The sequence below is a fragment of the Esox lucius genome, chromosome 20 (genome assembly GCF_011004845.1).
Source record: "Esox lucius isolate fEsoLuc1 chromosome 20, fEsoLuc1.pri, whole genome shotgun sequence".
NCBI lineage: Eukaryota > Metazoa > Chordata > Actinopteri > Esociformes > Esocidae > Esox > Esox lucius.
Genome location: NC_047588.1, coordinates 11,659,425 through 11,685,950, shown reverse-complemented (window position 1 = coordinate 11,685,950; position 26,526 = coordinate 11,659,425). Strand labels below are relative to the sequence as shown.

At 43.8% G+C, this 26,526-nt stretch overlaps 1 protein-coding gene across 4 annotated transcripts; it reads right to left on the bottom strand.

Annotated features, from left to right (window-relative positions):
* Nucleotides 1-1,063: 1,063 nt before the first annotated feature.
* On the bottom strand, nt 1,064-26,526 carry phldb3 (pleckstrin homology-like domain, family B, member 3). Of its 4 annotated transcripts, XR_827715.5 has the most exons (16): nt 25,678-26,522; nt 16,124-16,272; nt 15,787-15,897; nt 15,531-15,671; nt 13,990-14,118; nt 13,083-13,262; nt 10,884-10,994; nt 9,655-9,783; nt 9,485-9,569; nt 7,180-7,327; nt 6,891-6,978; nt 3,702-3,839; nt 3,411-3,618; nt 2,985-3,070; nt 1,595-1,920; nt 1,064-1,457 (listed from the first exon to the last, which is right to left on the bottom strand). XR_827715.5 is itself a non-coding variant. In XM_010868255.5 (15 exons), the coding sequence occupies exons 2-15, from the start codon at nt 16,268-16,270 to the stop codon at nt 1,786-1,788; spliced, it is 1,830 nt and encodes a 609-aa protein (XP_010866557.2). In that variant the 5' UTR covers nt 16,271-16,272; nt 25,678-26,526; the 3' UTR covers nt 1,064-1,785. The 4 variants fall into 4 exon arrangements, 3 of the variants coding, with proteins under 3 accessions (XP_010866557.2, XP_010866556.2, XP_010866558.2); XM_010868255.5 differs by having other exon boundaries at nt 1,064-1,920; nt 15,531-15,665; nt 25,678-26,526; XM_010868254.5 differs by having other exon boundaries at nt 1,064-1,920.

Genomic DNA, 26,526 nt, shown 5'->3' with positions numbered 1-26,526 from the left:
TCGCAAGACAAACATTTAGAAATCATGGGCAATCCATATAGAGAATTACCCTGATCAATACCCTGGTTATATCACAATTTACATAGTTATGGCCATCCCGACATAAGGAAATCTTAAAGATACTGAAATATAACTGGAATTTCAAACCAGATAAAAAACCAGATAGTTGTTTCAAGCCAGTGTGTGCAGTAATTAATCTAACCAAGGGAAACACAATGGGTGTTGTGAATCATCCTCTCCATTTGTTGTAGGGCTCTCTTTGGTGACATAATCCCCAGGCCACTGGCCAACACTTCACACCCTGTGTGGGTGACCGATGCTGCCAGTGGGATCCTGCCGGCAGAGGACTCGGGTAGCTTTCCGTCAGCAAATTCAGCAACTCTCTCACTGACTGGGGATCATGTTTGTTGATGGGGTTCTTACAGGCTGGATCTCTGACCTAACAGACTGACTCTATTTCACTGATGCCGGAGGAGGGCTGTCTTAATTAATATCTACAGGCCTGTGGAAGCAGGTCCTGAAAGGTGAATGGGGCTGCTTCGACCACTGCTTCCTTACTGAACTCCAAACCTGGAACTGCAGAACCTGAACCAGTACAGAGCTGACACCACAGGAGTCTAATCCGCTCAATCTATTTATGCAACGCTGCCACCACTGGGTGTGTGACATCCTGGCTCAGAAAGGACCTTGTGGCTGAGTTTTCAGAGTGGATTCCCTGGACCCAGTAAGTGACCAACCTTGAGTCCAAGCCATCTTAGAAGCTGCGACTGGTGTTCAGTGTCATGAGCGGCTAGCAGCGGGTCAACGCTCAGGAGATTAAAGAGCAACAATGTAAATTCAACACGATTCCATTTACCCTCCTCTAATCGCAGGGGAAAGAAGCACAGACCACCTAGATCAGATATAAATAAATATATCTACAATAATCAGTGTCAGTTTATATAAAGTTGCTCTAAAGCGTCTTGAAAGAATGAGAAGACAAAAATGTATGCATAATAAAAATAAGTAGACATGGAAGGAATGGGAATCAGCTGGGAGGGTTGTTTTCATAAGTCAACAACAGTTTAGAAACAACCTTTAATAATAATAACATGTAGTTATATAAAAGCATACAATTTTTCTGTTTATAGTGTCAAACATACAAACCGTCCATTTTAAGAACTAAATGCAGAGTCAGTATTTGTATTTAATCTGAACAGCCCTTTGACCGATGCAAAAAAAACATACCATTTATTCCATTTACACATACTACACAAAGCTGTAGTCCTTCAATACTTCATTCTGGCCCCAAGAGGGAGCTCAGCATCTGATAGAGAAGCACCATCCAGTAAATCCTGATTAGAGATAAAATGAAAATCATGTTTGGCAGTGACACTTAGCGGTCCAATTGTTTCTCCTGAAACGCCCATGTTTTTTTATATTCCTATGGCCTTGTCTCTTTTCCACCTTCTGAACCTCTGTTGATCAAAAACAGAACCTGTAACAGCACACCACTTAGTCCTGCAACAATAGAAGCTCCAGAGAAACTATCAAGACTTAAATGTAACTTCCTTCAAAAATAGCTCTTCTGAATATGTCCACCATCACTACTCACCAACAACATGTAACGGTCATGTAACGGTTCAGGCACCAGAATGGCTGCCAAGCTGTGTCCAAAACACATTGGCCTCTGTGGTTGAGAATTGCAATCCGTCAAACATAATGTAAACATCTGATACTGTAACCAGGACAGCTAGGTGGATGGACATTTAGCCCCAGGGGCGAGGGGGCAGAGGTCAGGTCATGTCAGTAGCGGCTGTGCTCATCTGTTGCCGTGACAATAACGTCCATCCAGATCCTCATGGCCTCGGCACTGGGGGCCACCAGGAAGAATAGACGCTCATACGTCTTCACACAGAATGTAAGGGAGGGCCGCGGAGACTGGAAGAGGGAATTGGGGAGAGAGAAGTAAGACGGGAAAAGAAACAGAAAGGAAGAGAGAGAACGAAAAGGTGTTAGACAAATGAAAATGAAGAGAAACAGAGTTGAACCTTGTGATTCGGTTCAAGTCTGACTGAACTAACTGGTCATCTCTTTAACACTTTTAATGTCATCTTGGGTACATAGTTATCTTTGATGTATGATACTGTCATCTTGGGTACATAGTTATCTTTGGTGTATGATACAGTATGATACTGTCATCCTGGGTACATAGTTATCTTTGGTGTATGATACAGTATGATACTGTCATTTGGGTACATAGTTATCTTTGGTGTATGATACAGTATGATACTGTCATCTTGGGTACATTGTTATCTTTGGTGTATGATAGAGTATGATACTGTCATCCTGGGTACATAGTTATCTTTGGTGTATGATACAGTATGATACTGTCATCTTGGGTACATAGTTATCTTTGGTGTATGATAGTCATCCTGGGTACATAGTTATCTTTGGTGTATGATACAGTATGATACTGTCATCTTGGGTACATTGTTATCTTTGGTGTATGATAGAGTATGATACTGTCATCTTGGGTACATAATTATCTTTGGTGTATGATAGAGTATGATACTGTCATCTTGGGTACATAGTTATCTTTGGTGTATGATACAGTATGATACTGTCATCTTGGGTACATATTAATCTTAGATCCATGACCTCAGGGCAGCTAGTAGAGCCCTGAGTCCAAACTGAACATGGCGAAGCTGCATTTAGCAGTTATGCTGCACATAAGTCCTTGCAAGGAGTCCTTGCACTAAAATAAACTACCTTAGACGTGCCCCAAATGAATCATTTTTTAAAACCAGGTTAAAAACACACTTCTCTTTTCACACGCATCTGACTGAGCACTTACACTTATCCAAGTGCTGGACAGCGAGGATTGAAATACCGGGGGTGGCTCAGTTAACCATTTTTATACTATTGCATTTATATATTTTGGTTAAGTATGATAGTGTCAATTTGGATAATTGTCTTTGGTGTATGATGTAGAATGGACTCACTGAGGTGGCTGTCCGCAGGTGATCATAGTATACTTCCTCTATAGCCTGGAAATAGATCACCCCCTTCAGCTTCCTCTCATCACAGTCTGAAACAATGGAAGTACACACCAGAGCATTAGAGAGAGCGATCAAGAAAGAGAGTCATTACCAGCTTAGGCATTGACACGTTTGCACCCAACACACATCGCCTCAGTGCACTCTCTCCTCGCCTGGCTACCCGAACACCTTACTCCAGTCCAACTCCAGGCTTTGAAACTCTGATAGGTATGAAACCCTAATTGTGAGTGACAGTCCTCACTTTGGCATCACCTGGACAAGTGTAACAGGAGTCTCAGACTGATGGACCCAACTAAACAGCAGCGGAAAATGTCATTGAGTGGTGGGGAAACAGCCGCCTGTTCATCCGTGTTTCTCAGCTCCTCTGACCTGTGTAGTAGGCTAGCCTCTTGTGGTCCATATCGAAGAGGAACCACCTCCTTCTCCAGGTCTTGACCCGGCCCCCCCGCTTGGTGAGGAAGCCGGCGCAGCGCCGCGGGGATATGCGCAGGCCCACGCAGCCCTCCACCCGGTGACCCAACGACTCCACATGGCCACGCAGGTCAAAGTTTGCAGAGAGGAAGAGAGGGAGGGAGCGCTGAGAGGGAACATAATCTATATGAATAGAGTATCAATATGGAGAACAGGTCAGTGAGCGACAGACTGACAGACAGGACTGACCTCAGTGGATCTGTGTACTGGACTAGTAACTTGAGACTGCTCCTCTGGATGTGTGTCTGGTCTTGTCTCGGGCTCTGCTGCTTCTCTGCCCTCTAGCCCTCTCTGCCTCCTTTCCTCCACCACACACCTCCTCGCTTCCTGGATCAAAATGCAGGCTCAATCAGTCTTTCTAAACTTACATTACTCGTTTGATTGGTGCACCCTGTGATAAGATCTAAACATGTCAGGCAGGTAGGAGAAACGGACAGGTTTTAGGATGCTGACTCTTTTGAAGTTTTGAGGGCCAAGTTAAATTGTGTTTAGAAAAATTCAACTTTCTCTGTAGATGATAAGGTAAAAAATGCATAAAAATGCAATGTAATTGTCATTGCTTTGCGGTTGCATTTGCTGTAGAGCAATCATTAACACATGGATTTAGTGGTAGTTCCAAAGCCCAATACAACGGCACCGCTCTGGGCACATTTTGGTTTTCAGCCAAATTAAGCAATTATTTGGAGGAGCCGAATTGTCGGATTTGTTTCAGAAAGGTGATGATCAAAAATACGAACACCATAAATCTGAAGAACCATCTCCGGGTCACCAGGTGTATTATTACAGTACTATTAGTCTTACACTATAATAGTGGCATAAAACCAACAAAATACACAATTAAATCGTTAATCGCAATTATTTGTGACAATTAATCGTCACCTAAAATGTCATAAAAGCCCTAACTTGCAATATTGAATTATTTATATTGCGCTAATTTTCCTATGAAGGAAGGTATGTTCCTAATGTTTTCAACCCCCACCCCCAAAAAAGAAAAAAAAATTGGTGTTGATGGTATCAAAGTTTATATTCCGCAATATCAATTGCTCAAAACAGATCCATATCTTTGTTTTAGTGCCTGAGTTTTTCTGAGCCAGGTTTACGGACCACAGTGGGGAGAAGAAAAATATGGCCAACCCTTATTACATAACAGACCTTAACACCACACATGGATTTCAGGGTCAAACTATCACTTCAAATACAGCCAACCCCTGCAAATATAGGTAGAAATGGATGAAGGGATATAATTTCAGTGTGTGAGCAGTTTAAATGGTATTAATTTAGCAATATACCTAACAGTATATATTGTAATTATTATATTGTTTTCAGACAACAAATATGATATGTATAGCATATAAGGTCTTGGTCTTAAAAATATTAAAAAAAATTGAATTGGTCTTTTGAACCTACTATAAAAAATAACATACTGTACAGTTAACTCAGGAAGTATTGGCACCTATCATGAAAATGAGCAAAAGTGAATGCAAAAAATAAACAACACAAACAATAATTTTGGGCTCATATTCTGAGCCCGGCCCTCAAATTGCAGTGCCTCAACTTTGCCAAGCATTATTAAAAATACAATTGGAAAAGTGTTCAGATTCAAATTGTTTTTGTCATGCACACCATCAGCATGTTTGGCAGCTACATACAAGGAAAAGGACCTGATATTTGATGTTTGGGTCTGTTTTGCTGCCAGTGGTCCATGGGCTGTTGTTAAGACTGGTGGCATAATCAATTCCACCAATTACCAGGACATTTTAGCCCAAACCCTGGTTGTCTCTTGCAGGGGATTGAGGCTTGGCCGTGGATGGGCTTTTCAACAACTGAATGACCAAAACACACATCAAAATGAACACAGAAATGTTTGCGGGACCACAAAACCAATGTTTCACAATGGCCATCCATTTGAAAACCTGTGGTCTGAATTGAAGAGGGCAGCCCGCTGGCGCAAACCGAAGACTTAAAAAGAACCTTGAAATGTGTGTCACGGAGGAGTGGTCCAAGATGCCTCTAAATGTGTGTCGCGGAGGAGTGGTCCAAGATGCCTCTAAATGTGTGTCGCGGAGGAGTGGTCCAAGATGCCTCTAAATGTGTGTCGCGGAGGAGTGGTCCAAGATGCCTCTAAATGTGTGTCGCGGAGGAGTGGTCCAAGATGCCTCTAAATGTGTGTCACGGAGGAGTGGTCCAAGATGCCTCTAAATGTGTGTCACGGAGGAGTGGTCCAAGATGCCTCTAAATGTGTGTCACGGAGGAGTGGTCCAAGATGCCTCTAAATGTGTGTCGCGGAGGAGTGGTCCAAGATGCCTCTAAATGTGTGTCACGGAGGAGTGGTCCAAGATGCCTCTAAATGTGTGTCACGGAGGAGTGGTCCAAGATGCCTCTAAATGTGTGTCGCGGAGGAGTGGTCCAAGATGCCTCTAAATGTGTGTCGCGGAGGAGTGGTCCAAGATGCCTCTAAATGTGTGTCGCGGAGGAGTGGTCCAAGATGCCTCTAAATGTGTGTCGCGGAGGAGTGGTCCAAGATGCCTCTAAATGTGTGTCGCGGAGGAGTGGTCCAAGATGCCTCTAAATGTGTGTCGCGGAGGAGTGGTCCAAGATGCCTCTAAATGTGTGTCGCGGAGGAGTGGTCCAAGATGCCTCTAAATGTGTGCACCGACCTTGTCAGACACAAAAGAGGCTCAGCGCTGTAATCTACTCCATGGGAGGCTTTACAAAATATTGTTTGTATGGGGGCCAATACATTTGAAACCTATGTTTTTCAGAAAATAATCCTACATCTCATTAAAATATTTTGTGTTAGAGAAGTTGTGTTGTAATCAAACGGCATCCCCCTAATGTTTGAGCCCAAAACATGACAATGTTTGTGATGCTTATTATTTGCATTCAGTTTTGCTCAATTAGAAGACGTGCCGTGCCAAAACATCATGAGCTGTCTGTAATAATAAAAGCAACTTAAAATGCAACTTACAAAATGTTCTCAGTACACAAACAATGCAGTATTTTTTGGATGCAATTCCACTTAATCATGTAAAAAATATGAGTCCATATATGTGTCACAAGGTATGAATTGGTCTGTGAAAGTCTGTGTATAATCTATTATATACACTGAGTTATTTTCTATTTTCTACTACCTGTCCTACCTGACAAGCCAATGTGTCACAGAGTTATCTGAGACAGGAAAGAAGACAGGTGATTTATTGTACACGGTGACAGTGCAGAACAGTTGAGAGGTTGGAGTGCTGATTGACGCATGAGCCTTGAGTTTAAAAAAACTATACAAAAACTGGTTTCTTGGGTCCCCAACCGAAGGGACAAATATTAAAAAAGACTTGACTACCAGTCGATAGCACGTATATGACATATCTGCTGCATACTCACCCTTTCTTTGAGCAGCCTCTCCCTCTCTGCCTTGGCCTCCCTCAGCTTCCTCTCTATCTCCACCAGGTCTATCAGTTCCACACTTGGGCTAGCAGGAGGATGAAGACACGGTCAACTCAACCTCCCAAACACTCATTCTGTTGGACAATACGGGCCGCATTCATCCTTCACATGCACAAACACTGACCCAATCACGTCTTCCACATGCAGCTCATTCTCTCCCCGCTCCTCCTGATAACCTATCAGATCCCTTCTCTCACAGTCCATGACTGAGGTTCTCCCCACTGACCTGGCTGCCCGGGAGCTACTGGCACTGTTGCAGGGGGTGAGGAACCCATTGCTGTTCCCAGGTCTGTGCCCGTTGCTGTGTCTGTGGGAGGGGACAGGAGACATGAAGTCCATCGGGCCCCGGCTGTCCAGTACCATTCCCACCAGACCTGTGTGACAGACAAGCAGGCAGGGAGAAAGAGAGACACAGACAGATTGACAGTGAGAAAGGATGAGAGAAAGGATGGAACACAAAAAACAACACACAAGAGATAAGGAGATGGAGAGATCAGAGAGAAGATAAGCAGAAGAAAGAGAATAGATGACACACACACTTTAGGAGTGGATATAAAAAGTCTACACCCCTGTTAAAAATCCAGGTTCTTGTGATGTAAAAGAATGAGACAAAGATAAATCATGTCAGAACTTTTTCCACCTTTAATGTGACCTGTAATGTGAACAATTAAATTGAAAAACAAATTTAAATCATTGAGGGGGAAAAAATTAAAACAAAAAACTCACAACAACCTGGTTGCATAAGTGTGCACACCCTTAAACTAATACTTTGTTGAAGCACCTTTTGATTTTATTACAGCACTCAGTCTTTTTTGGTAGGAGTCTCTTAGCATAGCACATCTTGACGTTGCAATATTTGCCCACTCTTCTTTGCGAGGTCATCTCCTGTGCACAGCCCTCTTCATATCACCAAACAATTGATGATGTGTGCTTTGGGTCGTTGTCGTGTTGAAAGGTGAACTTTATCTTCAGCTTTCTAACGGACGCCTGAAGGTTTTGTGCCAGAATTGCCTAGTATTTGGAACTGTTCATAATTCCCTCCACCCTGACTAAAGCCCTGGTTCCAGCTGAAGAAAAATAGCCCCAAAGCATGATGCTGCCACCACCATGCTTCACAGTGGGTATGGTGTTCTTTTGTGCCAAACATACCTTTTGGAATTATGGCCAAAAAGTTCAACCTTGGTTTCATCAGACCTTCAGCCGGGCTTGAATGTCTTTCTTTGTAAGAAATGGCTTCCATCTTGCCACAATACCCCATAGCCCATTCATATGAAGAATACAGGAGATTGTTGTCACATGTAGCACACAGCCAGAACTTGCCAGAAATTCCTGCAGTTCCTTTAATTTTGCTGTAGGCCGCTTGGAAGTCTCCCTGACCAGTGTTCTTCTTGTCTTTTCATCAATTGTCAGAACCTTTTCCACCTTTAATGTGACCAATAACGTGAACAATTACGTCCAGTTCTTGGTAATGTCTCTGTTGTGCCATATTTTCTCCACTTGATTATGACTGTCTTCACTGCGTTCCATGGTATATCTAATGCTTTGGAAATCCTTTCGTACCCTTCTCCTGACTGATATCTTTCAATAATGAGATCCCTCTGATGCTTTGGAAGCTCTCTGCGGACCATGGCTTTCGCTCTGAGATGCCACTAAGAAAATGTCAGGAAAAACCTTCTAGAACAGCTGAACTCTTAAATGATGGCTGGTGTGTAATGACTTCTATTTAACATGAGGTTGAATGTGATTGGTTAATTCTGAACACAGCCACATCCCCAGTTATAAGAGGGTGTGCCCACTTATTTAACCAGGTTATTATCCCCCACAAAGATTTCAGTTTGTTTTTCAATTGAATTGTTCACATTAGAGGTCACATTAAAAGTGAAAAATGTTCTGACATGATTTATCTTTGTCTCATTCTTATACATCACACAAACCTGGCATTTTAACAGGGGTGTGTAGACTTTTTTATATCCACTGTATACTGTATCATTGTGGGGCCACAAAAAAGAATTTCCATTCCAATTCTATTTACCATAACCCATAATTGCATGTTTTAGCCCAAACCTAACCCTTAAGTCAAAACAAGTAGTTTCCCTAGAATCTTCCTTGATTTCCTATCCTCTAACTATATCGTGAAAAACCTAACTTTAACCTTAAGTCTAATCCCTACCTATACATCTTAACCCTAACCCTAATTCTAAGCCTAACCCCAATAGTTTTACCCTAAACCTAACTCCTAAGCCAAAAAAAAGCCATTGTGCTCCTAGAGTGGCAAATGGCCCATAAGGTCATATAGATTCAGACTGAAGTGGTAGACTAGTAATGGAGCAGCCGCCCCGCTGTTTGGTCTAGTTCATACAGGTATATCCTGCTCACAGCAACATCTAGCAGAGCCACACCTAGTCCTGCAGATAGGAAGAGAAACACGGAAAACAAGAGAGAGAGACCTACTCTTTCATGTTATGTTGCTCTTTGATGAAGTAAATCAAAGGCACAAAGTACCTCATACTCAAACTCAAATCATAGCTCACCTTGTGACGAGACTGGCCTATCGGAGTGTTTGTTGTTGCGGTGCGAGCTCCGTCTCCGTGGCAAACTGACCGGTTCTTTTTGTTCCTTCAGTTAGGGGATAACACTGAGTTAGTGCGAGTTAGTGTTTCTGCACATTCCTGGGAGATACATCAATCAAATCAGAGCCTACTGTGTCCTGTTCAACTGTCAAAAACACCTGAGGTGATTTCTGAATGGTCAGCGGTGACAGTGACATCATGCAAGGGCTCGAGACGGGGATGTTGGACCAATCGGCAAGCGGCTTCTTCTCTGCCAAAACCTGATAGGAGATAGAGCAGTTAGAGAAGTTGTTTCATAAGCAGTTAGAGAAGACAGCGGTGACAAGTTGACCAGAAACTGCAACTATTTTGTTGTTTTCTCTGAAACAGACAGACATTTAGTTGGGTGTCCAAGTCATAAGACGTCCCAACACAGATGCTGAGTCAACCTGGATGTATTTTGACATAATGCCATTACACAGTGGGAGTGTCACTACAAGGATTCTGCACCTCACTGAGAATGGAAAAATCACAGCAGCTCCCAGTATCCACCCTAACGAGTTCAACATTACCCCTCTCTGACCCCCGCCCCACCACCCGACTCACAAACACATGAGCAATTCAGATATGGCGTTCATTCCCCCAACACCAATCAGTCCCTCTGTCTCAGTCTATATCTCTCCCTGCCTGGATGAGCAAAGACATCAATAGCTCTGTAACAAAATCAGTCCTCATCTTGTAATTCCCATATGACTACCCTGACGTATCATACAAACAGCCAAATTGTTTTCTCGCGGTCACACAAGAACACACGCTGCCTGTCTGTCCCTCCCTTCTCCCTGTACATGACACTCCCTTCTGCCCTCCTCCTTTCCCGAGCCCCTCTTCCATTTCTACATGAACCTGTGTACAGGCGGTAAACTGTCCAAACACACTTGAGGCATGCAGATTGAATGTGGTTTCTTATAGCTCACCGTGGCTGTCGGAGCGTTCCTATGGTCTCACCCGGCTAATCTTCTGTCATTCTGTCTCTCTCCCTGTTCTGCTATACTCCTCCCTCCCTTTCTCTCCCTCTCCGACTCTCTCCATGCTACATTCTGCTCTTTCACTATCTGTAATCTCCTCCCCCTTTTTAACTGGCTTTGTCATAATTCCAATTAAAGGCGTGTCATTGGTTCAAACACAATGCCATCACTGTCCAAGCTAACAAATGTTTTACCCTTATGAACATTGAATGAATTATATATATTATATATATAGCTTCCAAGCAATTCAGAACATTTAATTCCACATCATACATGAGCAAGCAGGAACATAAAAGAATGTCTACATAATTTGTATATAAAGAATGTGGATTTTAGAAGTTAGCTTTTGTTCCCACCTTGTGTGTTGTGTGAAGTAATTCTCTTCTCTGCTTTCTCAAGGCGTTCATCTCTCGATCCCTCTCTCTCTCCATCTCCTTTAGCTGTTTCTCAAGCTGCTGGACTCGCTCCTGTGCAAAACATGAAATACAAATCAATGTCAGCTCAAGAGTAAACATCTTGTCTTTCTTTTAATATGGATTGCACAGTGTCCAGAGATTCACAGCTGCATCTTGTTCATTACTGTAGCAAGAGATTTCACATCTTCCATCATTAATGAGTTAAGAGATGAGAGATGGTATAACAGAGGAGAGGAGTGAAGGATGACAGGGAAGAAAGAATGAGTAACGTCAGCTTAGCACAATAAATCTGTCAGAAAGAGGGAGAGATAGAGACAGAGAGCTGTCAACTCAAGGCCACAGTCCAGCTGAATCAACTCTAACACACTAACCTCTGTCACCATCATCACTCATATCTCTCCAGCTCATTACATGCTGTCATTCATCTCTCCCTCCCACATTACCTCCTCTCTCTACAGCCCGGTACCTCCTCTCTCTACAGCCCGGTACCTCCTCTCTCTACAGCCCTGTACCTCCTCTCTCTACAGTCCTGTACCTCCTCTCTCTACAGCCCTGTACCTCCTCTCTCTACAGTCCTGTACCTCCTCTCTCTACAGCCCTGTACCTCCTCTCTCTACAGCCCTGTACCTCCTCTCTCTACAGCCCTGTACCTCCTCTCTCTACAGTCCTGTACCTCCTCTCTCTACAGCCCTGTACCTCCTCTCTCTACAGCCCTGTACCTCCTCTCTCTACAGCCCTGTACCTCCTCTCTCTATAGCCCTGTACCTCCTCTCTCTACTGTCCGGTGCCTCCTCTCTACAGCCCTGTACCTCCTCTCTCTACAGTCCGGTGCCTCCTCTCTCTACAGCCCGGTGCCTCCTCTCTCTACAGCCCGGTGCCTCCTCTCTCTACAGCCCGGTGCCTCCTCTCTCTACAGCCCGGTGCCTCCTCTCTCTACAGCCCGGTGCCTCCTCTCTCTACAGCCCGGTACCTCCTCTCTCTACAGCCCGGTACCTCTGCTCCCTACAGCTCTGTACCTCCTCTCTCCAGCTCTGTACCTCCTCTCTCTCCAGCCCGGTACCTCCTCTCTCTACAGCCCGGTACCTCCTCTCTCTACAGCCCGGTACCTCTTCTCTCTACAGCCCTGTACCTCCTCTCTCTACAGCCCTGTACCTCCTCTCTCTACAGCCCGGTGCCTCCTCTCTCTACAGCCCGGTGCCTCCTCTCTCTACAGCCCGGTACCTCGTCTCTCTACAGCCTGGTAATTCTGCTTCTAACAGCCCTGTACCTTCTGTATCTACAGCCCTGTACCTCCTCTCTCTACAGCCCTGTACCTCCTCTCTCTACAGCCCGGTACCTCCTCTCTCTACAGCCCTGTAGCCCCTCTCTCTACAGCCCTGAACCTCCTCTCTCGACAGCCCTGAACCTCCTCTCTCGACAGCCCTGTACCTCCTCTCTCTCCATTCTCTCATTCACACCCCGACTACTTCAATCCCGTACTGTTCCTCCCCTACATCCTCAGTAAACCAGTTCTGGCTTTCCTTCCGCCTCCTGTTTCCCTCCCTCGTTACGTCACTCCTTTCCAGGACGGCCTCTGATGCAATTACCTCGCTTTTCTGCACAGTCACGTGACAGTGTACAGTAATGCAGAAAGTGTTCTTGAGAACTGGGTAGGGGCAGGGTGTACGCATGTGAGGCCCGTTTCCAAAATGAGTGACTACCTCGCATCCACTCCCAGATTGTGGTGCCCAGTTCAAATCTTTTGAGTCCTGGAGAAAACATCTCCTGCCACTGTGAATAAATGCATGTGATTTTTTGTATTTTTTCCTTCCTTCTAGCACTGACTCTGCTGACAGTTACTTCAGTGAGCAGGGTGTACTTACTACAACGGAGTTGTGTGGTTGTTCCACTTAGTTATCTTAAGTTGTATGCAGTAACTGTAACGTGTTGCAAATAGGAGCTTTACTACGGTGTGTTCGAATGAATACGGCCCTGAATGGAAACCCGAGAGAATAAGTCTGAATGGTGGCTAATCCAGCGTCACCCCTCACAGTGTAAACACTGACTTATCACATGTCACACTTTAAACGAAACCAGTCCAACAAGCTGTGAGATTCCCGGACAATTTTGCTGCCTTTTCATTTGGCCAACCTGGCTTACCTGTGCTGAGTTTACAGCATGCTGTTGGCATGAGATCTCTTTCTTTTTCTCCTCTTTGATCTCTTGTTCCCTCTCTTCTTTCTCCCTTTCGCTATCCTCCTCAATCCCGGCTTCGCTCTCCAGGACGCTAAACTCCCAGTCCTCAAATGCCCGGCCTGCTGCTTCCACCATCTCTTTCTCCTGGAGGACAGACAGGGATGATGGGAAAGAGAGGAAGTGGTGAATTTATAAAAAACAGAGGGACAGAGACAGAGGGAAAGGTAGAGAGGGGTGGAGAGATTTAGAGAAAGAAATGAAAGAGATAAAAGATACAATAAATAGGCAGGCAACTGAACACCGCTGTCAATTAGTATAGAAAGGGCCTCTGGCACAAAACGCTAAAACATGAAACCACTGACGGGACCAGACCGTTCATTAAACAGCCATAAACAGCCACCCAGGTTTCTGTCTGCATCCCAAATGCCACCATAGTTTCTATATGATGCACTACCTTTAACTAGGGACTATGGGGCTGTGGGCCAAAGTAGTGCATTATGAATTGCATCCTCGGTCATCCTAATGACACCACATGTCACTGTCACGGTGTACAATAAGCCCTCTGTCTACGTCCCTGTCTCAAATAACTCTTTGACACACTGACATGTCAAGTTGAACAGGTAGTGGAAAGACACCTGGTACAACTCTACACAGCGACAGGTAGGGACGCAACGCAAACAGCATGGAATGCATGTCCATTAGATCTGTGCGTCTGGATGGCAAGCTTAGCCAGCTTTAAACAGTCAACAATAAATGTAATACTAAATGCATAATTTGATTGTGTACACTTCTTTAATTATAAATCTTTTAAAATAACAGCTTTTATAATAAATAAGACTGGTGATTGGACTGGTCTTGGATCAGTCAGCACCTGTTGCAGGTCCATTAGTAGCTGCTCTTTCTGGTTCTCAGGCTGACTTGGGATCAGTGTCTCCTTCTCCTTCAACTGCTTCCTCAAATCTTCCACCCGGGCCCTCTCCCTCTCCAGATTGGCTCGCTCCTACAAACGGAGACAGACAGAGAGAGTGAGAGAGAGAGAGAGAGAGAGAGAAAGAGAGAGATAGGGAGACAGAGAGAGAGAGAGATAGGGACAGAGAGAGAGAGATAGGCAGACAGAGAGAGATAGGGAGAGAGAGAGAGAGAGATAGGGACAGAGAGAGAGAGATAGGCAGACAGAGAGAGAGAGATAGGGAGACAGAGAGAGAGAGATAGGGAGACAGAGAGAGAGAGAGACAGGGAGACAGAGAGAGAGAGAGAGATAGGGAGACAGAGAGAGAGAGATAGGGAGAGAGAGAGAGAGAGATAGGGACAGAGAGAGAGAGATAGGCAGACAGAGAGAGAGAGATAGGGAGACAGAGAGAGAGAGATAGGGAGACAGAGAGAGAGAGATAGGCAGACAGAGAGAGAGCGATAGGGAGACAGAGAGAGAGCGATAGGGAGACAGAGAGATAGAGATAGGGAGACAGAGAGAAAGAGATAGGGAGACAGAGAGAGAGAGAGATAGGGAGACAGAGAGATAGGGAGACAGAGAGAGAGAGAGACAGAGAGAGAGAGAGATAGGGAGACAGAGAGATAGAGATAGGGAGACAGAGAGAAAGAGATAGGGAGACAGAGAGAGAGAGAGATAGGGAGACAGAGAGATAGGGAGACAGAGAGATAGGGAGACAGAGAGATAGGGAGACAGAGAGATAGGGAGACAGAGAGATAGGGAGACAGAGAGAGAGCGATAGGGAGACAGAGAGAGAGAGAGATAGGGAGACAGAGAGAGAACAATAGGGAGACAGAGAGATAGAGATAGGGAGACAGAGAGAAAGAGATAGGGAGACAGAGAGAGAGAGAGATAGGGAGACAGAGAGAGAGAGAGATAGGGAGACAGAGAGATAGGGAGACAGAGAGATAGGGAGACAGAGAGATAGGGAGACAGAGAGATAGGGAGACAGAGAGAGAGAGAGATAGGGAGACAGAGAGATAGGGAGACAGAGAGATAGGGAGACAGAGAGATAGGAAGACAGAGAGAGAGATAGGGAGACAGAGAGAGAGAGAGAGATAGGGAGAGAGAGGGAGACAGAGTGAGATAGGGAGACAGAGAAAAACAGCAAAGAAAAAGTAAGTGGGGATGAGTAGGGAGGCAACAGTCATCTGTTCATATAAAAGTCCATTGGTGATGTCATTCCATAGCTCTATAGCTTAGACCTCTGTCTGCCTGCCTGTCTGTCTGTCTGTGGTTTGTATCCAGTACCACTGACCTCCTATCTGTCTGCTTGTCTGTTTTGTTTTCAGTACCACTGACCTCGTCTGCCTGTCTGTTTTGTATCTAGTACCACTGACCTCCTGTCTGTCTGCCTGTCTGTTTTGTATCCAGTACCACTGACCTCCTGTCTGCATGTCTGTTTTGTATCTAGAAACACTGACCTCCTGTCTGTGTGTCGGTCTGTGAGTCTCACTGGTACTGCCTGGTCCCTCCTGTAGTTTCTGGAGCTGCAGTGTGTTTTCCTGCAGCTGGCTCCTCTGTTCCTGCAGTTCTGCCTCTAACAGGGCTATCTCCAGCTGCACCTGGACCCAGACACACAGACAGGCCAGGAACGCCGTCACCCACCCACAGGGATTGTGAAGACGGGACAGACATTCATATGAATTTACAGACTGTCAGTGTTGCTCAACTCCTCACCTCTATCTTTAGCTCCTCCCTCTGCTGGTCGATCTCTGTGATTCGCTGTTGGAGTGAGGAGGTTGAGTGAGGGATCCTACCTGAGCCCCCCTCTGAACGCCTGGTGTGAGACTGAGAAATGAAATGGAGACCGAGGTGCAGTCAGCACACAGAAGCTTTAAAACAGGCTGTTCAGGCCAGGTGTAAGTCAAGCAGCTGGTTCAGTTGGTGACTAATGGCCGCGTGTTAAAGTATATAGTAAGTCCCCTTGGGCAGAAACATCTGTCTCTGACCACACTGGCAGTATACACCCCCGACGACCCTAAGGCCAGTTAATGTGAAAGCCACTCCTACTCACCCGCTCACTCTCTGTACTGCTGCTCTCTGTGTCCGACTCCGCCCCAGATGACGCGGGGCTTCGCCCTCCGGCCAATCGAGTGACCCACGGTGGCCGCAAACCCTGCTCCCACCGGCTCCTCGGGGTGTCCGTGTTGTCAAGGGGCATTTCTGCAGGACCAAAGGGGTGGGACGATGACAGTTAGCCTTGGCTAACTTGACTGAATACAGTGGTAACTCAATACACTGCAAGGCCACAGGAATCAGGTGACCCCAGGATTAGTACACCACTGTGTCAGTGTTAAGCACTTCAGAGAAGAAAATCCCACAGACTTTCAGAAAGTTGTTCTGGTCGATTGGGAAACCCCCTATGGAAGGGATAGTGAAAGAAAATAAGAGAAAGCATGATCTAGGGTGGTGGTTTGTGGTGCTATTTCAGGACAGGGTCTGTTAGCACAAGGCTTTGCTGTATGGATAGAGAGCACAGCACAGTAAACACTACCTATTTACCTGACAGCTTTCAAAGTGCATTGTGGGAAAGAATGGCACACAAGTTGTAGTCAATGCAATGACGCAGTCTTGCAATAACCCCACATATACAGAACACAGAAAAAATACAATTCAGCTTTGAAGTGGTATGTTCATTCAATCCCTTATAATATACTTAGCCAATAAGGCACAAGAGGGTGATGTATATAACCAATATACCACTCCTACCAATCCAGGCATAGTGCCTAAGAGCTGTTCTTAGGCACTATGCCTGGATACACATGATCAGCAATATATCACAAACCCCAGAGATGTCCACTGGCTATTATAAACCAGTTACCAACGCAATTAGAAAAGCAAACATTTGTGGGATGTCATACCAGTGGTATACAACGGGTATGACATTTTTACTGTTCTAATTGTGTGGGTATATTTTAAAGAGAAATAAGGCATCTTGGTGTATAGCCAAAATCCCATGGCGAAGGACAATGCATTGTGCCTATGGACAGCTCTTAGTTGTGGTATATTGGCCATACAACACACCATCGTGCTTTGTTGCATAAATACACCATGAAATTCTGCCTAGCAAATGTTCACTACTCTGTATATAATATACATTGTACCTTTATTATGCAATCCACATACCACTATATACCATTCAAGATACTATAGTAAACTATTTAATACACATCGATCAGCCATAACATTATGACCACCTGCCTAATATTATGTAGGTCCCCCTTTTGGCGCCAGAACAGCCCTGACCCGTCGAGGCATGGACTCCACTAGACCTCTGAAGGTGTGCTGTGGAATCTGGCACCAAGATGTCAGCAGCAGATCCTTTAAGTCCTATAAAGTTGTGAGGTGGGGCCTCCATGGATCGGACCTGTTTGTCCAACAGATCCCACAGATGCTTGATTGGATTGAACACCTAACACCTTGAACTCTTTGTTGTCTTCCTCAATCCATTTCTGAAATTTTTTTTCTTTGTGGCAGTGTGCATTATCCTGTTGAAAGAGGGCAATGCCATCAGGGAATATCGTTGCCATGAAAGGGTGCACATGGTCTGCAACAATGCTCAGGTAGGTGGTACGTGTCAAAGTAACATCCACATAAATGGCAGGACCCAAGGTTTCCCAGAAAAACATTGGCCAAAGAATCCCACTGCTTTAGCCGGCTCACCTCCTTCCCATAGTGCATCCTGGTGCCATGTGTTCTCCATGTAAGCGACACACACGCACCCGGCCATCCATTTGATGTAAAAGGAAACGTGATTCATCAGACCAGGCCACCTTCTTCCCTGACTGGTCTGCGGCTATGCAGCCCCATACACAACAAACTGCGATGCACTGTTTGTTCTGACACCTTTCTATCAGTACCAGCATTAACCTTTTTAGCAATTTGAGCTACAGTAGCCTGTCTGCTGGATTGGACCAAAAGGGCCAGCCTTCACTGCCCACATGCATCAATGCAGCCCATGACAGGTGCCATGATAACGAGATTATCTGTGTTATTCAATTAACCTGTCAGTGGTCATAATGTTATGGCTGATCAGTGTACATTATAGTTCATACACTATACTAGTTTACACATTCAATGTACAATATCATTAATTCATAATATAAATTGTTCTAAAATAACAAAAGTGATGACCTGTCTTTTTAGTTTTCAAGATGCAGGAATAGTGCAACCAGGAATGTTCAAAACTATATTTACAACTATAAATATAGTACCTTCCTCATATCACCCTCTCTCATATGAACACAGACACACTCTCACTCGCTTTCTCTTTTTCCATCCATCTCTCCCTGCTTTTCCTTCTGTCTCTCTCCTCTCCCAATCTCTCTCTACTCTCCTCTCCCATTCTCTTTCTCCTCTCCCAATCTCTCTCTCCTCTCCCAGTCTCTCCCTGTCTGTCTCATCTCTCCCTGTCTCACGCTCTAACCCTCACTCACCTCTCTTTCTCTCTTTCTCATCCTGTCTCCCTGTCTCTCTGGCTTGCCAGGCCTTATTAGGCAAGAGGGTGTGGAGAAGTGGGGACATGGAGATAAATATACAACTCTGATATGAGTGAGGCCTCCCGAACACAGAGGGAAGAGGGTCGAGGGGTAGGAGGAGGGGGAAGAGAGGAAGAGGGGTAGGAGGAGGGGGAAGAGAGAAAGAGGGGTAGGAGGAGGGGGAAGAGAGAAAGAGGGGTAGGAGGAGGGGGAAGAGAGGAAGAGGGGTATGAAGTGGCTCCTAAAACGTCAGAGGCCAGAGACATATTTCCAATGAGGAGATGGGAAACAGTCTGTCTGTGTGAAACGCAACTTCACCCAGCTGTGCTTGACATACAATACTGGGTTGTTTAGAAAACAATGACTGCATGCATAAAGTCTATTTATATATTATGTAGGAATGTTAGTGGGTGTATGTGCACGTGCATATATCCAGAGTTGGGGAGTACCAGATTACAAAAAAAAGAATAGGTACGCGAAATAATTATGACACGTTGCATGTTTGAGTGTGTTATCTAAGGTTTTAAAAACATCCTTATTTGAACCAAAATAACAAATGCGCACCTCAGTTGTGTGTGATAATCATGCGCGCAAAGGGGGTTCACTGGCATAACAAGTGACGGAAGAAGCTCTAGTTACATTTTCTCCGGTTTTGGTTGGTTGGATGGCTGGTAAAAACAGAGTATATCTACGATAATATTAGCCATGCCATATAAAATGCTGGCAATCTACTTGATGCATCTTTCTTAGAACAATGATATGTGATAGTCCTACCTGGTGTTATATCTATTTCAAGGTTTATTTGGCAAATGCAACAAACAACACAGCCAGGAAGAGTTGCACCGAATAACTTAGACAGGAATTGTTTAATAGATTAGGCAACTATTTGTTAGATATCTGTAACATGGCGCTGCCTTCAAGACAAAACATTTACCATGACATTTGAGGAGAAAAGGTGTGTTGGGAAGCACTCTGCCAAAGAATCATTATTAGCATTTGACTCAGCCACATCAACTCCGTCCAGTTGATGTGGCTGATGCATTGCATCTTTATAATTGGCTGCTGATGTAATTTACTTTAAGCTAAGAGTGCAGGTTTATAATCACAGTTTATTTATTTCATTTCCGTTTTGAAAATCCGTCACTGGTGGCCTTAATATTTGCAGGTTATTTGCGGATATCTACATTTTTCTATACAACAATGTACATTTTCCAGTAATTGCCATTTATTTTTCAACAATGTTTTGAAGCACTTATAAACATGAATAAAACACAAATAACAGAATAGGCTTATGCATCATTAGATTTTGGTTTATGCTCATATGAAAAGTCAGATTCTGGAAGATGGATGGTTATTGGATTAATTGGAATGGCTGAATATCTGACAGACCTTTAGCGTGTAATGTAGAGATGTAACCCATTCATATCGAAGTAGAAGGAATGGTTTAGAAACCCTTTCCAAAGGCACTGTACACAACCCATAAGGTAAAAAGGACAGCTATGTAAACTCTAACATTGATTGAAGCCGCAAAATGTATTCAATTGGTTATAGGCTATTTCTATTTCTTTCCCCAATGCCTCTTAATATGAAAGTAATCTATGAAGATTACACTACATTAGTTTAAATAATCTAAAAGTTACGTTACTGATTACAAATGTGAACAGGTAACTTGTAACTGTAACAGATAACATTTAAAAAGTTACCTACCCCACCCTGCATATACCTCTAATTATACATATTATGCTGAGAGTAGTTATGTAATAGTTTAATTATGCCTAAGGTTATTAGAGTCAACACCATAACAGTACATCTGCAATGCTTTACGGAGTGCATGCTTTGGCCTACAAAATGAGGGCAGAACCTGGTGAGCTTTGTTTCAGCCAAAACTGACTCACACACATAAGACCCAAACGGACATGAGCAAATGGGTTGGTGTTATCTGACCTCTAAGTAAAGTCCAGTTCATTCACCCTATCAAGAGTGGTGTGCTAGGGAGAGAGCCACGCAGGAGTAAAGTCCATCTATTCATGTCAACACAGAGGATATTTAGAAGCAACCAACAAAGGCTAAACAAACACTGTGGGACTGTGTGTGAAATGGCACCCTGTTTAATAGTGCACAGCAAACCACAGGCCCCTGGGTCAAAGCAGACCATGGCAGGTTAGGATACCATTCAAGACATCCCTGTGAGGATAAAGAACTTGAAGAGGGAGGAAACAAAGACTGGTCTTAAAAGCACATTTTAAAAAGAATCATAAAAGTGAGTCGAAAAGCAGAAAAAAGGGGGAAAAGGCCAACTGATAGAAAGGAAGATATGCTGTTATAATGAGCTGTAAATTGGTCTCAATTACAGAGGAGTGGCGGGAGAGATAAGAGAGGAATAAATGAACAGTAATCCCGGGGGGGGGGGGGGGGGGTTAATGTGTGTAATGTGGTAGTGTGTATGCGTTATAATTACTCTCATGTCCGGAGGTTACACAATGGTATGGCCCCAAGTACCAGGCCAGAAGACACTCGTACCGCAGTGCTAATCAATCCCAGACAATCAGAAACAACGGGTGACAACTGAAACGTCACACAGTACATTTAATACAAAGGCTGAGTTTACACAGACAGCACAGTTCAGATTATTTTCCCACTAAAGGATTTAATACGATGAGCTCTTTTCAAAATACCGAAATGCAGTCAAATAAACAGTACATGCTCTCCCAGGTAAGATCAGCGATCAAAGAGAGGCAAAAATTACACAACATTTCCATTCCACAATCCATAAGGTCAACACCTCAAAAAGACACAGAGTGACAGAGAGAGAATGACCCACTACATCCTATTAAGCATATATGCACATAGTGCAGCTCATTAAGGGCCTACTAGCCCTTCTCCACCCTGTCCAGTGACATGCCTGCATGCAGTTGTGCTCATAAGTTTGCATACCCTGGCAGAAATTGTGAAATTTCAGAATTGATTTTGAAAATATGACTGATCATGCAAAAAAACTGTCTTTCATTTAAGGATAGTGATCATATGAAGCCATTTATTATCACATAGTTGTTTGGCTCCTTTTGAAATCATAATGGTAACAGAAATCACCCAAATGGCCCTGATCAAAAGTTTACAGTCTTGAATGTTTGGTTACAGACACGCAAGGTGACACACACAGGCAATTAAAGGTGAAAATGGAAATTAAAGGTGGATTTCCCACACATGTGGCATTTTAAATTGCAATTAGTGTCTGTGTATAAATATTTAATGAGTTTGTTAGCTCTCACGTGGATGCACAGAGCAGGTTAGATACTGAGCCAAAAAATAACTGTCAAAAGACTTGCATAACATGGTAATGGAACTTTATAAAGATGGAAAAGGATAGCCTTGCAAATGCCAGTCAGTACTGTTCAATCACTTATTAAGAAGTGGAAAATTCTGGAATCTCCTGACACCAAGCCAAGGTCAGGCAGACCAAGAAAGATTTCAGTCAAAACTGCCAGAAGAATTGTTTGGGATACAAAGAAATACCCACAGGTAACCTCAAGAAATACAGGCTGATCTGGAAAAAGATTGAGTGGTTGTTTCAAGGAGCACAATACAACAATACTTGAACAAAAATGAGCTGCAAGGTCGAGTTGCCAGAAAGAAGCCTTTACTGCATCAATGCCACAAAAAAGCCCAGTTACAATATGCCCGACAACACCTTGACACGCGTCACAGCTTCTGGCACACTGTAATTTGGAGTGATGAGACCAATATAGCTTTATGGCCACAACTACAAGTGTTATGTTTGGAGAGGGGTCAACAAAGCCTATAGTGAACAGAATACCATCCCCACTGTGAAGCATGGTGATGGTTCACTGATGTTTTGGGGGTGTGAGCTCTAAAGGCATGGGAATCATGTGAAATATGATGGCAAGATGAATGCAGCATGCTATCAGAAAATACTGGCAGACAATTTGCATTCTTCTGCACGAAAGCTGCTCATGGGACACTCTTGGACTTTCTAGCACGACAATGACCCTAAGAACAAGTTGTTACAGCAGAAAAAGGTGAAGGTTCTGGAATGGCCATCACAGTCTCCTGACCTTAATATCATCATGCCACTCTGGGGAGATCTCAAATGTGCGGTTCATGCTAGACAACCACAGAATTTGACCTGGAGGCATTTTGCCAAGACGAATGGGCAGTTTACCACCTGCAAGAATTCAGGGCCTCATAGACAACTATTACAAAAGACCACACGCTGTCATTGATGCTAAAAGGGGTAATACACAGTATTAAGAACTAAGGATATGCAGACTTTTTATGTTTTTAGATTGAGCCATTCTGTTATTACCTACAGTTGAAAGTGAATCCCATAAGAAATAAAAGACGTGTTTTGCCTGCTCACTAATGTTTTCTTTACAAATGGTACATATATAGCCAATTCACCAAGGGTATGCAACTGTATCTAAAGGAGGGTCAATCTAATCCCCCACCTGCGTTGACATAATTATGGGACAAGAATTTACATCTCACTGTTTTATCAAGCCTTAAGGGACAATTGTGTTTACGTAGTGTGTGTGTGTGTGTGTGTGTGTACATGGCAACACGAGCCATGCTCATTTTCTCAGTCCCTGGTCCAGTTTAACTTCAGTGGATTGCATCATCGTCAGCTGCCTTGCTGGTGGTTAACACCTAGACTTTGGCTTACGTATCAGCCTGACATATCTGGACAGAACGTGCTGCAGCCAAAGAGATACATGTGCTGCTTGATAATGCTGGCCATTCCTGCACTAGAAGTTCCAAGAGAACGTCTTGTGTGCTGGATGTAATTGGTACAGTCATCATTTGGGACAAACACAAAGAATAATTTGCGGCTCCACTGCTAAAATAACAACACACTGTATCTCACAGGGTAATACTGACTGGGAAGTGACTTACTGGAATGGATTGCAGGCAAGGCACTGTGTAGCCCGCAATAAACCATATACTGTCCATTCTATGTAAGGCTGTGGCTGAATGCAAAGGGCTTGTTGTCGTCACTTTGTGCTCAATACAAGGGCTCCGGGAAAATATGTCAAACACACATGACTAGAACTGCCCTACTAAGGCTTGACCCAGTACTTTCCATTCAATTAAAGGGGCAGTCCACACACGTTCTGTCCCTGGTGGTCAGTCCAAGTGTAAACACAAACATACAGTCAGAGACAGTGTATTCATAACTAATATGGATGATGTCAAATAAGTCACCATTATCAACCATTGAGCTTTTCTAATGTCTACATATCTAATTGAATCAAACCGTTCACCCTCTTTAAAGGAGTATATTTGTGTTGGTTTTCTCATTGGGAGGTATACTATCAAAGATCCTCCCTCTTAGTACTCCAGAAAATATTGGGGTGGAAATATAATGGACTGTCTGTAACCTTTGCCAGGCAAATACTAAGCGGGAGCTGCTCTCACCTGACAAACATCTGTAGTAAGCATACTGTTACACTAGTCACAAGAGAGAAATCGGGAGTTACAGTGTTAGATAACACACAGGCAGTTTAAGTAGCTGAAGTCTCTTCTGCACTGACTGCATTGACAGCCGAGGAAAACATTTACATACTGTGCAATGAGTTTGTCTCAGCTAGCAACCCACAGGTGAATTCACTAATGGTAAGACCGTCTGCTAAATGATTAAAATGTTCATCAAATATTGGGGAAGGAGTCTGTAATCCACATACTGATTATAATTTGTCTGGAATTCATTCAGAGGCTGTGTAGTGAATCTGCTAACTCTACTGGCCTGCATACAGTTTCAACAGCTAAACCACTTGATCATTAACAATGAAATCAATTTCCATAAAAAAACAGTTATTTAATCGCTCAGCTCTTTTGTACTTTCCGGAGCAGTACAGCTGAACTAAGCAACTCCTCTTGACCTTTCCACCTCCAGCACATGGGGGGGGGGGGGGGGGGGGTCCAAAAGGACATTATGTTCCATGGGTACCATGACCAGGCTAGATAGAATCTCAGTGTGGCATCTCTCTGCCAGAGGAGAGGCGAGATATCGTGACCGGTCGAGTTGTGAGGCTGGTAAGGCCTATTGTTAGACTCCCAGAGTGGCACTGTTGCTTGGCCAGCATTTCTTAGCGCCAATATTGTAGATTAAAATACAGTCTAGAGTCGTTCACTGCCGGGAAAGGTGAGTTGTCGTATTATCTCACTGTGGTTTATGGGAATTATCCTTGACAAAACTAACAGTGAACACACAGGACTATTTCATGAATTGAATAATTCACATAGATGAGGTGTGCATATTGCAACAGTGAAAAATGTACTGTAGCAATCCAGAGACAGTAGTAATTACATGGATATTCGGAATATGTGCTAGTTCAACGACACTAAACAGAGCTAGAGATTACACTGCCAGATCAAATCTCTTAGATCTTAAGACAAAAAATAACGACCAACTAATGACAGGCTAAGTCTTAGACATAAACCAGTCGGTGCAAATGCAGCCCAAAAATTGGTATGAGAGAAACAGAAAGAGGACAGATTGAACATAAGATACACTCTGGCTACCCTCCGACTCAATATTTTCTCTCCCTTCGTTTATACACACTGTTGATGGACGTGATATACAATGATAAAAAAACACAGATATAGTCTGAGAAGCTTATGTGAGTTTACATAAACTAAGGAGAAGAGAGCCGTGCGACACAAGGTTTTGGACACCGATTTAACAGGTTTGGATTAGAAGCATATATGGTCCTGTCATAGATTCACAGCGAATATAACTCATTGGGTTATAGAATCTAAGTCCAATGTGTGCCCATAGAACGTGGATGCCAAGCAATACGCGTTCTGTAGGCTCAATTCATGTAGACTAAACCACTAAACTGGCGATAAATAATAAAAGATTTGCAACGGCCAAAACATGTTTTTGTTATGCAGCCTATTTGAATATATATAGAGAAATGTGTACATTAAAATGTATTCTCTGATAGTCTGTATTTAATTAATGTATATAGAGTTTAGATGTATATAAACATTTTTGCTTAGGTTAGAGTCCAATCACCGGTTAGCCTAAGTGACTACACAATTAAGAAAAACAAATAGGCTAACATCTTACCTGGCTGAGAATATCCAGTCTTCTCAATTCAAACACAGTTGTAGTTGTCTAGTAGGGGGCGGGTAATGTGTAGCTGCTACTGTTCCTGAATTTGAGTGAAATGGAAGCCCATAAACACAGAGATTGACTAAATAAAGAAGTGATGGGTTTTGGACCGTACTCGCGCTTTCGCTTTCAAGCATATCCAGAGGAGTTCCGGAGTTCTCGTGCGTACGTATTCCGTCTGAAGAGTTTTCATGACTTCATTTACCATCCCTCTCGTGTCTGTTTTTATTAAATTCCTCCTAATCGCTCCCACTGGAAATATTAGATCTCGGCAGCAACAGGTGAAATGGAATGCATGTAGACCGGGGTAGGCGGGCACATCGACAGACAAAAAGTCGGTGTGAAAATGCGGCTGTGATCTTGAGAACGCGTCACACTGACTACAGTTTATGTGTTCTATTATGAGCGGACTCCGCACCGACGTGAAAACTCTATTCTGGGCTTTCCTGCAATGAACCGACTTTCCTTTTGAAATGACCTAGTTCTAAGCAAAATAGTGTTCCTTAATTCAGCTCGGCTTGGCATTTGGTAACCTGCCAACCCACCTCGCGGGTCTGTTCGGCAGTTAATGTCACGGTGGCCCTTGAAAAGTGTCACTAGATGCCTTATAAATCTCTCCACTCTGTTCACTGTTCCCAAGGGATTTTATCATGCTGTCCCGCCCCCTTAATAGTATTCAATAAGCGATAGTATAATCATAGATTACTCCCTCAGTCTTCCCTTAACAAGACCATGTGGACAGGGTGGAAGAAAATGTCCTGAGCCAGAATGGGTGGCAGTGTTAGTCCAAAGAGAATGAGTGAA

Bases quoted from the DNA above. Each gene is read 5' to 3' on its own strand.
- phldb3 (XM_010868254.5), bottom strand. From the start codon at position 16,270: ATGCCCCTTGACAACACGGACACCCCGAGGAGCCGGTGGGAGCAGGGT. The intron at 10,995-13,082 runs GTAAGCCAGGTT...TGTTTTGCACAG, and splicing joins ATGCTGTAAACTCAGCACAG to GAGCGAGTCCAGCAGCTTGA. The intron at 3,619-3,701 runs GTCAGTCCTGTC...GTTCCCTCTCAG, and splicing joins CAGTACACAGATCCACTGAG to CGCTCCCTCCCTCTCTTCCT.